This window comes from Thunnus albacares, chromosome 2, assembly GCF_914725855.1.
Source record: "Thunnus albacares chromosome 2, fThuAlb1.1, whole genome shotgun sequence".
Taxonomy (NCBI): Eukaryota; Metazoa; Chordata; class Actinopteri; order Scombriformes; family Scombridae; genus Thunnus; species Thunnus albacares.
Window position 1 is genome coordinate 20004133 of NC_058107.1, and position 17610 is coordinate 20021742.

The 17610-nt window shown below is 38.9% G+C and overlaps 1 protein-coding gene across 12 annotated transcripts; it reads right to left on the reverse strand.

The window, feature by feature from the left end:
* Positions 1-28: 28 nt before the first annotated feature.
* git2a (G protein-coupled receptor kinase interacting ArfGAP 2a) lies at positions 29-16272 on the reverse strand. 12 transcript variants are annotated; one of them, XM_044371275.1, is made up of 22 exons: positions 15874-16272; positions 11984-12117; positions 11556-11668; positions 11289-11394; positions 11106-11192; positions 10872-11002; positions 10665-10759; positions 10305-10350; positions 9931-9936; positions 9794-9845; positions 9629-9701; positions 9399-9496; positions 8668-8779; positions 8416-8558; positions 8142-8291; positions 5873-6121; positions 4865-4954; positions 3147-3229; positions 2769-2960; positions 2376-2507; positions 1678-1741; positions 29-1406 (listed from the first exon to the last, which is right to left on the reverse strand). In XM_044371275.1, the coding sequence occupies exons 1-22, from the start codon at positions 15923-15925 to the stop codon at positions 1194-1196; spliced, it is 2421 nt and encodes an 806-aa protein (XP_044227210.1). In that variant the 5' UTR covers positions 15926-16272; the 3' UTR covers positions 29-1193. The 12 variants fall into 12 exon arrangements, with proteins under 12 accessions (XP_044227210.1, XP_044227223.1, XP_044227216.1 ...); XM_044371319.1 differs by having other exon boundaries at positions 1315-1406; positions 2347-2507; positions 15874-16270; XM_044371288.1 differs by lacking the exon at positions 9931-9936 and having other exon boundaries at positions 9794-9842.
* Between the last annotated feature and the right edge of the window lie 1338 nt (positions 16273-17610).

Below are 17610 nucleotides of genomic sequence, written 5' to 3' on the forward strand. Positions count from 1 at the left end.
CATGATAAATAAAAATCTGGCAAACTTCAACAGGTTATACTTATAAATTAAGTTTATTTAGAAAATAATTATTTTTTTTCCCGAATTGCAACTTCACAGCTGCATGACATACATCCCTGCACTCCATTCAAGTACAGAGAGGGACATTACCTTGATCAGATTTCATTGATAACCTCTGAAACACTTGGTGAGGATGAACCTTGTGCTGCACAGTTATACAGGAGACGTCTAGAGTTCTATCCCATGTGTTGCACATCAAATACAAAACTAGCAGCAACGGAACAGAGCACAAAACACAATGGACATACATATGGTTATTAGCTCTAAATATCTTGTAACATCACCAACACTGCAGTGGCACACAAGACCGCATAATACAGTGCAGAGTGGAGCCTCGTAGAAACACACCAAATCATATATTTTTTTTAACTTAATACAACGACAACTTGCTGCTGGTGAAGAATATAACTTGGCCCCCTGAACAAGTGTTATATGCATTCACTGACTTGACAAATGGGCATACATAAATAGCTGCAATAAGTGCACTGCAGACTGGATTACACTTGGACAGGGGACAAACCATATAAATAGCTTTTCTATGCAACAAACATTAGCATTGCAGAGCTACAAAATGTGCATAAATGAAGTTCTGAACATTAAACGGAAGTAAATAAACGGCCAGTTTGCTTACAGTTTGTTGATGCTTGCACAGTGCAATAATTGAGGGGAAGCTCCTTAAGCTACAAGAGTGTTAGCAATAGCATTCAATGACAGTGGATTCATGACTTGTTTATGGCTTTTCAGCAACCATGTCTGGCTTTGGACTGACAACATTACAGTAACCAACATCGTCATACGGATTTACTTCACTGTGCTTAATTCCTTCTCTCAATGAGAGGTATTTACACAATGAACTGGTTGAACATTACTTGTCAGTAAGAGGGAGTTACTCTAATTGTTAGAGAGTAATCAAGAGAAATTGTGCTATTATAGCAGCCGGGTATCCCTAAGTAAAGCTGCTGCAGTCTTTCCCTTCACACTCAGATTATGTCCCAAGTTGACTTTAAATATTGTCCATACTTATATTATTCATAAATTAAAAAGGAACGCATGCATATACCACAAATACAAAAACAACAAAATCATTTTTAAAAAAATATAAGAACAAAACTGAGATGCTGACGGTTTTGCTGTTAGTTGGTATTCTCCTTTGTGGTGATGGTGACAAGCTGCTTGGCTGCCTTGGCAATGTCATAAGCACATTGGATGACCTGCTGGGTGACCAGCTGCATGTCCGGTCCCGGGCAGCCCTCTGAGGGCACCGCCTTCCTGCACTCACTCTGAAGCCTGTACGCACTGGAGGTCAACAAGCGCAGAGAGCTTCTCACCGTCTCTGAGCGTGGCTTCTGCAGAGGAAGGTTAAAATGCCTGATTACTGCAGGGAAGTGTCCAAAAAAAGTGTGCAGATTTGTGTCAAGATTGGCTGTTAAATGGAGATCTTTTAGCACCACCTCTGCGGGCTTGGGACTGAATATGGTCGATTTGGCTTTGTCTGCTTTACTCGCCCCCCTTTTCACTTAGTTCTCAAATACAATCACTCAAAATACAGAATTAAAAAAATAGATTGATAAATTTACTCGAAGCAAAATACTGTATATATAATACCAGTTTCCTCACCTTGGGAAAGAGGGCAGCCATTTCTGTTACAGCCACATGTATTCTTTCTGAGCAGGGTATGAAGCTGTGAGGAGAAGAGAAGTATCTGTTAGTTTAACATACTGATTTCACATTCACACAGCTCTCAAAATTCCAGATAAAATGTTCATTACTGGCAATAAAAAGTTATATTTTAACCAAAAACATGCAATTCAATTGACACAATTATGTACTACATATCATTGACAACACACCGTGCATTATTATCTTCAACTTCAAGTTAACATCAACTTCAAAACATGCTATTTAACATATGAGTGCACACATTTTAGCATTGTAAGTACAAAGCCCTTTTACTGACACATTTGACACATTTTTGTATATAAAAATTATAGCTATACAATAGTCACAACATGTCAGTCAAGAACATCTCACATCAAATATACTGTTAGCTATATATCAAAAGCAAGTCACTGCATTGATGTTACTTCACTTTTCATCAAATAATTGAAGCAGATTCAAAGTCGGCACTTGAAGAGAAAAATTTTGTGTTTGAAAATACATCCAAACTGAATACATTCAGGCATTCAGTGGTACATCAAAAGGAAAAGATACAGTTTTATTAGTGGGTAAAGAGAAGAAAAAAGGTTAGTCAGAAACTGTGTGAGGGAGAGGAAAATAAAACTGTGCCTGGGAGGCAGGGACAGAGGCCAGAGTACCAGGAGGTGGGGTCAGGGGACCGGAGGCTGAGCGGCTGAAGGGGAGTTGGGGCCTTCTCAGCCCAGGGCACCAGAGTGCTGAAACATCCCAGGCTGTGCCTGAGCCGGCGCACACCTTCACGCTCACACGGTCTGCTCACACAAGTGAGTGACGAGGACGCCGCAACACCAAAACAACAACGACATAACACCGGAGCAGAGTGGAAGTAGAATGAGGGAGAAGAGTGATGAAAACAGACAAAAAGGGGAAACGATAGGAGATAAACGCAACTGAAAATAGCAGAATAATGATGAATGTAAGAGGAACTAAAGGTTTAAAATGGAAGCAAGGAAATGAAAGTTTTATAAAAATCCTAAACTAATAAAGGGGGATTCTTGTCTCATAATTCTGACCTGTCATGTTTGTTGTCCTGAGCAGCTCGCAGAAGCTCTTGGATATTCTTGGTGATCTGCTCGGTTTTGCGGATGACGTCCTCAGTGCTGGGAAGCGAGGGGTCTGATTCCATTTCCAGATCATCCAGCTCAGGGATAGAGGTACCCTCCCCCAGCCAGCCACTGCTCCTCAGCCTCCCCCTCCTGCACAAACTGCAGGGGGGAAATTCAGAAGAAGAAGAAGAAGGAGAAGGAGAAGAAGAGACGTTTACTGCCAAAAACCAAAAACTCCTGCTTCTTGCTTTCAAGACAAAACAGCACATAATTTGACTTACAAAAACCCTTTTGACTGTATTCTTTTGTTTTTAACTTCTCAATTACTGTGGGTGAGGCTCTTACCCTGAATCATCCATCTCAGAGTCATTGAATGTATTGTCATAGTCACTTTCTGGCATGCTGCTCTGCTTCTCTAACTTCGAGGCCTAGAAGGAAGAGAATTTTTAAAAAATGTGATTATATGGCGTGTCGTTAACGCTATAAACCAGAAACAGCTGTGGCGAAATCACACTCTGGTTGCTGCATGTCAAATTCACTCAACATATATTGTACCCTTTCTGTTTCTAGTGTTGCCAGCAACAAACAGTACAACAATGTCAGAATTGTAAAATACACAAGTGAAAGCAATGCATATGGCTCTGAAACAAGCCAATAGAGCTGTGAAGCAAGAGCATAGAATCAACTTGAAGCCATTAACGTGATTATCAGTTAGTAAAAAATAGATTATGCAGGATTCAGATCATCATACACACATCGGTATGAAATAATCACAATTCCCAACTTGCTTGAACCTGATCTGATCTGCTTAAGGCACAAATCACATTGGATCATCTGCAGCTTTATCCAATAAGGTTTACGACCTGCCAGAACAAGTAAGTGAGTAACACTTGGCGAGAAACATCCGTGATCATAAATGAGTTTGGATTGCATCAGAACCATGACAGACCAGCTTTACTCATTCCCCAAACTAAAGGGAATTAGACCCCTGAGAGTCGTAATGTGAAGATGGAAAGTCAGGGTTCAGATGACCTCATAAATAAACTTAAATTACATGGAACACAAATATTAAAAAGATACAACTAACTTATCTCCACTTGAGATGAGGCTCACCATCATATAAGATGCGACTGTAACTTACAGTAAGAGCTTTTTTTTTTGCAGATTCAGTATCACCCTCAGAGCTACATTTATAAACAGGAAGCAGAGACAACACTTAAGCCACACAGGCCTATTGTACAATAGGTTCATACCCTTTCAGTCTACGTCAAAAAGTTTAAACAAAATCCCCCTCTTGTGTGCAGTATAAAATGCTCCAACAGTCCACGGCAGGAAATGCGATCAGCTCATACATGTTTAGATAAGTCTTTGTTCTGCTTTAAAAGAAGATCAATCTCTTTAGACTGTAAAACAACTCCTGGATCACCACAGCGTTTAGGGTGTTACTGGAGGAAGTGAGAGCATGCTGTTGGAAGTTCATTGTGCAAAATGGCCAAGCGTTTGTTAGAGCAAAAAGGATTTCTCTTTATAAAGATTCAATTTCAGGAGTAAATCATGATACATTCAAAAGCTAGAGAGGTATAAAATACACATAGACATTTTGAATTATAGTTTAAAGTAGTACCCCTTCTTTTTACAGACAGCTGGTTTATAAAAATGAAACAAACCTTTAACACTTACAATCTTTGTACAATCAAACTTTCTAAACATCATCTGCAACACAGAGTTCTTGGGCAAAGAAAGAAAGAAAGCATTAAAATTAGCATGTGCCGCATCACAAGCGCAACTTTCTGCTCAGTGTTGAGTGTTCAGGCAGAGGTTTTTGCATTTGCAAAACCCACACAATTCCATTTGTTCAGCTGCGCAATGAGGATGATGCTGATGAAGGCGGGTATCTGGTGGTGAGGGCAGCCGGTGAAGGGATGGCTCATGCAGCGGGGGGGCAGATAGGGAACAGCATACGGGAGAGAAAGGAAGGTGATTGAGGAGGAAGAGGAAGTTAAAGGCTCCCAGTGGATTTGCTGCGTCCCGCAAGGTGTGAACCGAGTGAGGATGTACTTAACCTTTTGAATACTTTCGTCCTTCGACCAAGACAGGGTGGATGGAAATGAGGGGAGGGATGAAGAGGTGGTCACAAAAGCGCCCCTTTCCGTCTAAAGACAGGGTTCAAATCACATTTTAAGGAGACAGACTTCTTAAATTAAGAAAAAACTCAAAAAATAAATGAGATTAGATAATGTCATGTCCTTGGGATCAAGTCTCTTGAAGCTACTTAAAATCACTGAAGCATACTGAAGCGTTATGAAATCTAAATCTGTGCAATAACAATTATATTTCAGGATCCAATAATTCTATTATTTTAGAAGGGTTAGTAAAATCAATGCTATGTAGACAAATTACAAAAGCTCAGTTGTTTTTACAGATCATCCTCCTACATATATTCCCCGAGCTCCTAACCATTTCCTTTTTGCGCAGTGTCCTGGAAAAAATATGACTGAAGAGCCTGGGAGTTAATCCATTGAGAAAAAAGTACCAGAAAACACTGTTTATATTTACAGGCTTGAATCTAACTGCAGAAGTGTCTTTTCAATCATTTGAACCAAAGAGAGAATCCAAACAGATGAGAAAATAAGCTTGTGAGTTCGTCATGCAGTACAAAACACAGAGTATTTGTATGGTAGTTTTAATGCTTCATCAACATAAAAACACAGTACAAACCTTCAAAATATATCATAATAACAGCATCTCCTTGCACGTACAACTAAGTTTTGTCTGACAAACAAGCAGCACGCCTTTAAACAACAGATGTATGCAGACAATGGTCTTGAAAATGTATCAGAACTAGACAAGATGGGATGTGACTGAATGTGTATAAATAGTTTTTGTGCTTTTTGATGACTCTGTCTTTGCAGAAGAAAACTACCAAATAGCAAATGACTAGGGAAAAACATTAAAAAAAAAAAGGCAGAGAGACAGGTGTGCAGACAGGGTGAAGACATGAGGGGAAAGTTGTGGAAACAGGGCAGTGGAGAGGAAATGGCAAAGGAACGCAGGGAAAAGGGCTTACTTACATGAGGTGGGAAGGGTTGCAGGGTGGGGATACCCTCCTCTGGGTAGGGAGTTTCCCCTTTAGGGAGATAGGGCTTCAGGCCTGAGCCGGTCTCATACATAGACATGGGCCGACTGGCCCGCGCAGACTGCCGGCGTTTCAAGGCTGAGGGGCTGGAGGGGTCAGGGTAGTCTGAACCGCTGGGGATCTGATAGATATTGGTTGGGACGTGCCGCCTGAGAGAGGTGTTCTCGCTTTGCAGAGATTGCAGCTGGAAGAGACGGTCAGCAATACACTAAGAGGTGCTCTCAGCAAAGCAAGCTTCTTCCCTTGTTTTCATCTGTTGTATCTTTACAGCATACAATTTCAGATTTTATCCCATGATTCCTCTGAATATTTTCATCATATTTTGACAGTCTGCTATAGTTGGCATTGTAACAGTCGTTTCATTCTGCCAAGGCTTTACATTGGCAGAAAAAAACATCTTTGTAGATGTCGTATAAAAATCGAAAACCTACACTTTGATTTTTTTGTTATTCCCATGATATAGAAAGTTCAGTCAATATTTGAATGTGTCACCAATATACAAAACTTGAAGCTGCTTCAATAACAATTAATTATGAAGTCTATTGAATGCTTGTTTGAGCTCCAGAGAAATATTTCATCAAGTATTAGTGGCTAAAAACATGAACGATCATCTTGTTTTCTACCAAGCTTTTCATTATCTTGTGTGTGTGTGTGTGTGTGTGTGTGTGTGTATGTAAAGTGTCCTTGGGTTACGAGAAAGGTGCTTAAAATTGAATGTATTATTATTGTTAGTGGAACAGCTCCAGACTGTTTCTTGATGACATCTATTAAGATCACAGGAATGACTGAAATTTTGCTTTGGGAGTGATTTTCTCTAAGCTTAACAATGCAAAGCAAGTAATGAGCAAGCAAGATTGTCGCACAGTTAAGCAACACAGGTGCAGTTTGAGTCAAAGGTGCAGCTGCAGTACAGACAGATCAAGAATTGACAGCATAAGAGGCATTCAAGAATTAACAAAATCAAGGAGATTTTGTCAAGGATATAACAGTTTGAAAAACGAGCCTTAATGCAAACTACTTGCATCCAATGCAGAGAAAATTGGAAATCTTTTGTACTATTCAGGAAAAGAAGGAGGGTAAAACTCTAAAGCTGCAGTGTGTATTAGTCTCTACACTTAACTGTTCTCTCTGAAGATGTTTGGTGAAGATCTGATTCCAACTGATTGCTTTGATATAATAGTTACTGAATGATTTGTCCAGGAACGTGCGTTTAAAAATGAAAGAAAACTATTCACAATATGGTGTACGCCTGTCTTTTTAAGTGCCAATGTTTACATGACTACAATATTAACACACACCTTAATCTATATCTACTGTATTACAACAGTACACCTGTAGAGCCGTATGTCTACTGCAGGTGAGAGTCACATTGACCTTTGCAACTTGTGCAACACAAACTAACAGAGAAACAAATGATCTGCATACTTCTTCCAAAACAGCCAAACAGAAAAGAAATGAAAAGAAAAAAAAATAACCTCACTGGCTACTTTGTTTTAACAACATGAATGTGCTCACAACATTTGTGGGCAAAATAGATCATTTTTTAAAATAGTTGGGGTTTAGTGAAATGACTGAACTGAGGAAGATACTAACTTTCTATGAAACGTGACCACTTAGAAAACATATCAAACAATAAATCCACATGTACTAAACATCCAAAAACATTCATTGCAATGAGTGCACAGTATATGTGATGAAGCAAGGCACACACATACAATTTAAGTTAGTCATTATCTACTATAAAAGGGATTTAAAAAAAACAACAAAAAAAACACTGTCAATTACTTCATGCATTTTCTTAAACCATGCTTGTTAGTAACATTAGACAGTATAGCCTTTACTTTTAATTATCACACAAAAAGGGGGACTAAACTGTTTTTGTTATGAAATGAGGCAAGGGTGCATTTCTTCTTCTCAAATCCAAAAAAAAAAAAAAAAAAAAAACTCCAGCTTACATTCAAGCTTTAAAACTGAACATGCTGACCAAAACAGAGGGTGGACCAGCAGGGTGTCACAGCAGCCTTATCTTGCAACAGAGTATTCCTGTTCAGGTAGCTAGGCCCTCATTACAAGCCACAGGTTGGGCCTCCACACCAAAGGAGCGATCACACTGGGCAGGAGAAGAGGCTCTGCTGACCGCTGTGGCCCCCCCTCAGTCCGGCCCCCCGGTGTTAGTGATCTTATTGTTGGACCGCGGTGGATACCTTTTTCTGCATCAGCCTCAGCTCATCGCTCAAGTTGTTGTTGGCTTTCATGAGGTGCTGGATCTTGGCTTCAGAGGCAGTAAGCGCATTCTTCACATCCAAGTACTCTTGCATAGTAATGGGGTTGTCGGAGAGGTCAGAGTCCAGACTCTGTTGGAGAGAGCAGTTAAAGGCGCTTGAGCAAACCTGCAGAAAACGTTTTTATCAATGAATTTCACAGCTAAGCTATATCAGTTGATCTGGGTTTTAATTTGTGAAAGCGATGCCATGTTACCTTGGTCCTATCTCCTTTGCTAGAGGGGAGCTCTTGATCTGTATCCTCATCGGACGCCACGCTATCATAGTCCGGCTGGTCGTTGTCCTGACTGTCACTACAATGCCTGACAGCCACACTTTTCAGGATAAGTTCAACATTGTCTGGAATCAAGGGACACAGAGTGGAATACGTTTACCTGTGCTACACTTACAAAGAGGAAATGTTCAGTGTCAGTAAGATCTTGGAATAAGGGAACAGTTAGTTACTGACCTTTGGGACTAGCTACTGAATTCCCTTGTTGTCTGCGCTTAGCATCACTTAGTATGTCGATCACAAGAGTTGCAAATTCGTGTGCATTGAATCTTGCAAGTTTCTGGCGTCCCTAAATGAAGAAAAGAAACACCTCATCAGTACCGAATCTAACTTCAAAGTGAATATGCAGAAGGAAATAAAGGCGCCTTTAGACTGTGTGACAACGATTGTGTACGTTTATGGCATGTAACGAGATGTTTATAATAAAATCTTGGTAACAGGCTGTTAGTGATGTAAGCAGGAAAAAAGTAAATGAAAGCAGAAGCACGTTATCAGCCTGCGTCATCCATCTGTGCCACTCTGATGTTTTGAAAATGCGGCAAACTCAAACAAGCTTCTTTTTCATTTCACTTCTATTGTTTTGGTCTTTGTGTGCCATGAATGAGTGTGTTTTCCCCCTAAACTTTATTCAAGAACTACAAATAAAAAAAATGTCATGCCAGCAGGTTTACTCTGTGTCATTTCATGTTGTATTCTGATTGGTTTATTTGTAGACGTGGGTCGTAGCAACAGTCACATTGTGAGAATTTGTTTTCTTTGTTTTGTTGGAGCACTGATTTGGATTGAGGAGCACAGATTTCACCACGTATCTCTCACGAATGTAAACTTTGATCTCAGACAGCCCAAAAATCACACAGTGTAAAGGGGCCTTAAGTCGTTAGAATGGGAGTTCTGTGAAGCTAACTTGCCTGGTTTCGTGTTGATGAATATTCTGGATTCACAGGGAGGAAAGGCACCACAGTCGTCTCCGTCACCAGAGTGCTGTGATTCTGTGTAGCTAACCACACTACAAATAACAGGAAAACATGACATCAGTGTTGTGCAGTTCAGAGGTGTTAAGTTAGCACAACAACAACATCACCACTGGTATTTTTAAAGGATTAGTGTCGGTATAAGATGGCACAAAAAACACATTTACCCGCATCCGTCTCTCGTCGATCCACCTCATCATACACATCCATGGCGAGCTCCTCAAATAAATGATTACTGAGCTGTGTGAAGGTTAGGAAATAAAACCAAGTCAGACTTAATTCAGGGTTTAGAAGAAGCTCAGTACAGTTGAAATCTAACATCAAATACTTACAGACTGCAGCTTCTTCTTTGCTGCCTTGGCCAGTTCTGATAAATCTAAACTGCTACAAACAGAAAATAACTCTCATTAACATGCTGCTGAAATATTTGGTCCACATTAATGCCCATTTCACTGAGATCAATACTTACATGTTCCTTATCCATCAATAGAGAGCAATAAAAAAAAAAAGAGATCAAATATATCGTTTAAACTGAAAAACCACAGAAATTGTTCTGCTCTAACAGTTAGAGCTGTTTGAAATATTTTAATTATCAGCAGCAATTACAGAGCTGTTGGGTATGTGAACTATTTCGCTGGGTCTGTTTCCTCTAACAGATATTAGATGCTGCAGCGGGCTCGACAGCGTGTCAGAACAGGCCTCAAAGCAAAAATACAATCACAAACAACTGCCCCACTGCACTCACTCTGTTGGCTCAATTCAAGTTGAACCCATTCACTCAGACACACTCGTTCAAACACTGATCACTTACAACACGTTGACTTTCAGTTTATGCTCTCTTACCTGTCGGCCATTTGTGGAACAATGAAGTGCTGGCCGTTTTTATGATCTGAAAGGAAGTACAAGAATGTTCTGGATGACTGACAACATCATCAATACTTATGGGAAATGTCAACACTTTCTATTAAACATCATCTAGATATAGTGTAGAGTATAATAAGTGTTCACAGAGTAAATTAAATATCGTACAATTATTTTAATCTGCAACGTCGGTCAAATTTATAATCAGGTATCAGGTCACTTGCTGGTCACAGACAAGTGTAACTAGTCAGAACTATCTTTCACTCCAAACAGGTAGAAAAATGACATGCGTGTATCCTTTGTTTTTGTTTTTTTTTTTTTTTACACACTCTCATTGTGTACCTGGCTTTCTCCCACACAGGTAAAACGCCAGTCGATCAGTTAGTTCATACTGAATTTCCACCAGTCTGTCTGCCAGGTCATGATGGCCAGCTTCCCTATGAAAACACATTAAAAGTACTATTTAACGCATTAAAAGGTGAAATTACAGGGCAATAACATTTTGTGCTAGAATGATAAAACATGATTGAAAATAATCATGTAGCTAACCTTGCATAGTCAATGGGAGTTTTGCCATTGCTGTCAGGGGCTCCAGGATCTGCCCCATAAACAGTTAATAGTTCAGCCTGTGATACTTGTCCTGCCTTTGCAGCTACATGCAAGGGAGTGTTTCCTTTTTCCTAGAGGCGAGGCAAAAATGTAAGACCGACAATCCAGAGAAAAGCCAAAGAAAATGCAAAGATGAAAATGGAGGTTTTTTTATATAAAAAGAGGGAATCTTACAGGGTGAAAGAAATTAGCTTGTGCTCCCAGAGACAGCAACCTCAAGCAAGTCTCAAGATTCCCGGTGCGTACACTTGAGTGAAGTTGCTGGAGAAAAAAAAAAAAAGAAACAACCTATGAGCTTGATATTTACAACAAAGTAACGCACCAAACATGTCACAATGAGCACTTTTTCCTCCTCACCTTGCTTAAATCCTTGGCTGTCAAGCTGTCGTCGTCCCGACAAGGCATGCGATGGACAAATGCCAGCATTTGATATTTGGCTCTTATAAATTCTGATTTGTTTGGGCTTTGAAGATAACATGAATCACAGAGATGCAAAGACACAGAGAGAGAGAGAGAGAGAGAGGCAGTGAGTGAGCCAGTGGCACATATTAACACAAAATCAGTTTATTGGTCAGGAAATGAACATGTAGTGGGAAAGAAAATGAAAAACAATAATGAACTTACTGCAATTTGTCCTGAGGGTTGGCCTTGCGTTTCCCACTCATCACAGATGCAGGGTCCAGGAGGGAGTGCTCCCATATTGAATTTGCACCATTGCTGTATAATGTCTGCACCATCTAGGGGGAAATGAAAAAGAAACTTGTTAAACGTGTCCCATTGATTCAGACAGTAGAATGCTGACTCGCTGTTAACAATTCCCTTACTGAACAAACACTTCCTATATTTGGACAAAATCAAAACACCTCAGGTGAGATCTGATGTACAACTTTTATCATCTGATTTATCTTGAGCAAAGACACAGGTCTGCTGAAAGCATTTTGTCATATGAAGTTTGGTTCATAAACCACGCAAAATGACGACAAAGTAGAAAACATAGAGAAAGAAATGTAGCTTTAAAACAGGAGGATATTTTCTCTGTGTGGGGTTATTACCTGTAGCTGCGTAAGAGGCCATGGTGTGTGCGTCAGGTGGCGGACTTGGGAGCTGTGTCTGCCCAGACTTCGATGAACACTGCAGCACTCGTCACAAATCAACACACCCCTATTCACCGAGGCCCAGCGAGGCTCTGTGACGGGGGAGATAACAGACAAAATCACGACACATGCAGTGACCTCACGGTTGAATCACACCAAATCAGTGTTCCTGTTTTTTTATTAGGTACAACTAATCTAAGGTGTGAGTCAGAGATAGTTGAAAGGACAATATTGCATCACTTGGCTCTCACGGGTGTGATTTATATATGTTGTATACAGCTTTTCCTCTCTTCACATACAGTAACAAATCACTGATGTGTTGGTCTTGATATCCGACTTCTCCTTTTTCTCAGCTGCACACCCAAAAACTAAATATCGCAGACAACTATTTAAAGAATAAGGCTTGCAATACTTTACATTTTTGTTATCGTCAACAAATCCTGTGAAAAGACCGACACCAGCAACGAATCGATCCTAATTATAAGTTTTGTCTGTGTAGCCACAGCCTGATATAGTGTCTCGGTACCATAGATCTCCAGTGTTACACATCAGTGAGCCACAATATTGCACTGGGTGACATTTTATTTCTTGGCAATGAACTTGGCCACTGTAGTTAATTTTGAGTCAATCCCACTTGCGTTCACCGTCCTGCTGCCCGAAATACTCACTAGAGCACCAAATGTGTATTGATCCTTGGCTGAGAATAGTCCCTAACAGATGCACTATTTCCTCTAGGTCTGCAACTAATAATAATTTATAGTATTGATTCATCTGCCGAATATTTTCTCAGTGAACTGACTAATTGTTTTGTCTATAAAATCTCTTGAAATAGTGAAAAATGCCCATTATAACGTCAGGGAGCTCATAGTGACATCTTCAAATGTCTTGTTTTGTCTAATCAACAGTCCAAAATCAAAAGATATTCATTTTACTATCATGTATGACACATAAAAGCATTAAATCCTCATATTCGAGAAGCAGATATTTCTTAATTAATTGCTTAAAAATGGACTAAAATGATTATTCAATCACAAAATAGTTGATTCATTTTCTGCCGATTGACAGCTGTTTGAGTAACTTTTGATAAAAACTGCTGTGACCTGCTGCTTCAGGAAACGACAGCCTTTATTAAAAAAGAAATGCTATATTTTTGACCAAGTTTTACATGTTCATTGGGGTCGAATGGGCTTGGAAAAGTATTGAAAAAGTAGGTATTTAGAAAGTATTAAGAGACAGACCAACAAAATAGTTGGTCTTTTCATTATTATCTTTTTGACAGTAAGGAAAATATAGAAGGATGCCAGTCATATCCTTGAAAGCCTCTGTGTCTTCAGTGCCAAGCTCAGACCACTGGAAACATTATTTACACTAACATAACACGAACAGACATTGGGAAAAACTATTATGGACCACAAAAGTCAACTTTATTAAACCTTGTATTATCACAACATGCCCGGAGGAGGCTTTTAAACCACATGCAGTGTGATATAACTAGAAGAGAGAAAGAAAGAAAAAGAAATAAGCCTTAACCCTGTAGGAAGGTAGCAAGGTCTTATTCACCCCGGATTCATGTGGAGTCACCCATTGTGTAAAAAGGGAAGTGAAGACTAGCAGTTGTAGGTTGAAGCACCTCAACCTTATCGTTGAGTAATAAAGCAGCTTCCTCTTTCAAACACTGAAAAAATAACAAGACAAATACCATCAGGAAATTTTGCGCTGCACACCGAGGTAATACATGTTGTTAGAAACTGAGACAGAGTGTAAATGTAAGCTACGGTATACTCTGTAACCAAAATAAATGTGTTTATTTAACCTTGACCTGCTTAACACACTTCCTCTAATTCAAATGTCAGAGCTCTGCTGTCTGTGTATAGGGACGCTCTTCTGACAGCAAACATTTCAGGACCAAAAATACTATAAATTCATGCGACCATCTGATAGCCAATAAACTGTTAAGCAGATTGGGCGGCTGGCACGGCGACAGGACAGACAGCGAGGACCGCAAGTGTCTCAGCAGCAGCTGAGGTACAGAAGGAACAGCTGCAGGGGTTGCCGGTCAGATTCTGGCACCTGGTCCCCGGTTTTTAGAGTCTCCTCCTAACTTACTCTCCACCGAGACCTGAGGGCTGGCATGCCTCTTTTACTCTTTCCTCAACAAGTGCTGCTAAATTTAATACCAGATCTTGAAACTCTAAAAATATTCACACCCAACAACTGGTAACAGTGGTATGGAAGGGCAAGTCAGGCCAGCTGCTGTGGAGACATGAGGAGTTTCATCTGAATGACATGATGAGAGACAAAATAGAGCTGAAACTGGAGGGATACTTAATATTTAGCAGGCTTGTTATAATTTCTCTTTATTCCTTGATGATCTTATATTGTGCGAAAGACAAGTAAACAGTACACAAGTTCCTTCATATTTTCTAAAAAGGAAAAGTACATGTTCTTCAGGTACAGTATATTACACTAACAATACACTGTGGCACCACAATAGAAAAAAAAACTTCTGCATTGAAAGCATGCAGTCAATTCATAGAGCATCCTGTTTTGCTTCCTGTGCTTGCTGAAAAACATCACGTCATTTCTATCTAAATGGGACTTCTGAAAGTTCCTCTCTCACACACACAAACAGTTCAGTTCAGTTTTCAGAGAAACATTTGATTGTAAAGCTTAACTTCGCTTTTCTTTCATTCCTAATATTAGTTAGAACACACAAATCTTTTATAAGAAAATAATGATATTGCTCTGATGGCGTATAACAAACCCAGCATTAAGTAGTCTTTACTATTTCAATTACTACCTCACATTACAGATACCAGAGTAAAGCAACTGGTTTAAGGCCATAACGATTAGTCAATCAATCAATTAGTCAGTTGAAAGAAAATTAATCAACAGATGTTCCAGCCTCTTAAAAGTTGAATATTTCCTGGTTTCTTCAGTCCTCTGTGATAGTAAACTGATGGACTGTTGGTCGGGACAAAACACATTTTAGGACGCATCTTGGGCTTTGTGAAACAGTGATCGATATTTTTCACCATTTTCTGATATTTTATAGACCAAACAACTAATTCAATAATTGAGAAACTAATCGACATATTAATTGTTGATGAGAATATCTGTTAGTTGCAGCCCTAGACTGGTTCAATCTAACAAAAATACTATTAAGTTTGGTTTTAGGATGTAAAAACGTATATTTTTTGCAATCTTTTAAATTTATAAAAAGAATTGTTTATTTAATTTATAATTAGTAACATACTTTAAGTGTCCATTCATTCAGTAATTCCTCATCAACAGTGAGTTTAATGGGATAAACCTCATAAACTATCATGTTAAGAGACCACTGTAACCACCCACTGCCTTTTTTATAAATGATGCAGTCAACTTGTACTTGACAGGAACGACAGAAGACAACTTGATATTTGCACACACACACAAAAAAACCAGCTTCCTGCTGATCTATGAATTAAAAAAAATTGGTGGAAACTTCTGCACGGCAGGGGTAATTTCACATGTAGAATAACAACTGTTGTATAATGTCACACATCCTAAATGCCTGCCTGATTATTTAAAGGAAAAACCACAAGACGGAAACAGTTTAAAAAAATAAAAAAAGACAGCTGCTCCAGGTCTGATTGCATCCTCACCCCTGGAGCTGTAACATTAGATACCTGCCCTGCTGAAAACAACAGTACACTGCATATCTGACTCACTGTGAAGCAGAAAGCAGCGCTGATAGTCCTGATTTACACCAGAAGAGTGAGCCCTGAAGGGACCAAACGTCAGTGGATAATAACACAGCTACCAGCTAGCTGTTGTGTTAGTCACACAGTGCAGACTGGTTTGCTTACCTGGGACACTGCAATCAGCGCAGACTTCAGCGTTTCTAAGGCGTTTAGACATCCTTCACCCAGGAGGAAATGCCGTCTAAAACGAGCTCAGTGTTATGTCCGTTGAGCTAATCATTGGTTACTCGTGGGGATGCCTGCCTTCCGCGTTAGCTACAGCTAGCTAATTAAAAGCAATCCAAACAACGACCCGCTTCTTCATTTAACGGCTCAGCTCGGTTTTCCGTTATAAGCATTATAATGTGAGCTGACAGTAAGTAAATGTACGGTGCTGCCGGTAAGTTAACTGAGTCAGCAGCAGAGTAACTGTCGCTGTGTCCGATCAGGAGTTCACTCTTCAGTCTGTGGCAGGCAGTAGACTGCAGACAGCAGCTTCACACACTGCTGTTTTTTTTCTCTCTCTCCCCCGACACTTTATTTATAAAAAGCGTCATGCACAACATGTGTGACATTAATACAATAACAAAACAATTAGACATCATAATGAAATAAAGATAACATCAAAAGACAAAGACTTCACTTACAGTTTGTTGATACAGTCAATATTGTAAATAATAATATAATAATAAAATAAATAAATAGAAAAGTAACTTAACAGAAAAAGGTATGCAATAAACTCAGATTTCTTTAAAAAAAGAAATGTCTTGGAGCATACTAACTGTATGTGCACATTTCTCATTGTTTATAAGTTGTATAATAAAGACTGAAAATACTTTCTAAATGCAATCATGAAAAGTTCAAAGGAGAACTCGGACTTATGGATGTGAGAGTTTCCCGGTAAAATTAGTAAATTGACAGTCCGTTGAATTTCCGGTTGTTTGTTATTCATAGTATAATATTAAATCCTTGGCTTCCGGCTTATTGAATCAAAATAATCCTCTTTTTTTCACAGAACCCTGACGTATACTGATATTCATAAAATAGATGTTTAGTTGTGTCTTCTTCATTTACTTATTTATTTATTTATTCATTTATTTATGTATTTATTTTACAAAAATCTAATTTGTTATCGATATCCACAAATCTTGAGACGAGTTTTTTTTTTGCTGGCAGCTCTTCATGGTGCAACAGCATTCCCAGTGGCAACTGGGACCTATTACAGTAAAGTTATGCCCTGATTTAGGTCTGACAGGAGATATTTTTCTCCCCAGCTGCTTAAAAATAACACCTCCTTGCCTCATACGCTCAGATCTCAGTCGTTGCATGACTCTGATTCTTAAAGCTACAGTTAATAATCAAATCTTAATACAATACAGTAGTTCTGATGGAGAGTGTTGTAAGGTTGGAGGATATACACTGGTAGACCAAAATGAGGGCAAAGGAACTATGTATTTAAGATGTTTTTTTTAATGAAACTTTATTTATCCTTACACATTCCGTTTCATCAGTCTAAATCGAAATTATAATCAAATCTTGTAACAGGTTATACACAACAACAACAACAATTATAAAAGGTACAGTAGAAGATCTTTTAAAAAAAAAAAAAAAAAAAAGGCTATTCTATATGTTTTCAAAAAATATTCGTAACCATAATAATCGATTGTACATATACTCTTTGTTAGATATTATTCAAGATATTTTAGAGAATTGTAAGAAAATAGTGATATTGCTCTGATGGCATAATGGATCCAGCATTAAGTAGTCTTTAAAATATGTGAAATATATGTGAAGTCTTCTAAAAAGCGACATTTGTGAATACAAATTCCATTATAATCATCACATAGTCAGTTTGGTTTATGT

Coding starts and splice junctions, on each gene's coding strand:
- git2a (XM_044371275.1), bottom strand. CDS start 15,925: ATGTCTAAACGCCTTAGAAACGCTGAAGTCTGCGCTGATTGCAGTGTC. Junction 11,193..11,288: donor CAGCCAAGGATTTAAGCAAG/GTGAGGAGGAAA, acceptor TTTTTTCTCCAG/CAACTTCACTCAAGTGTACG. Junction 1,407..1,677: donor TGGCTGCCCTCTTTCCCAAG/GTGAGGAAACTG, acceptor CTTCCTCTGCAG/AAGCCACGCTCAGAGACGGT.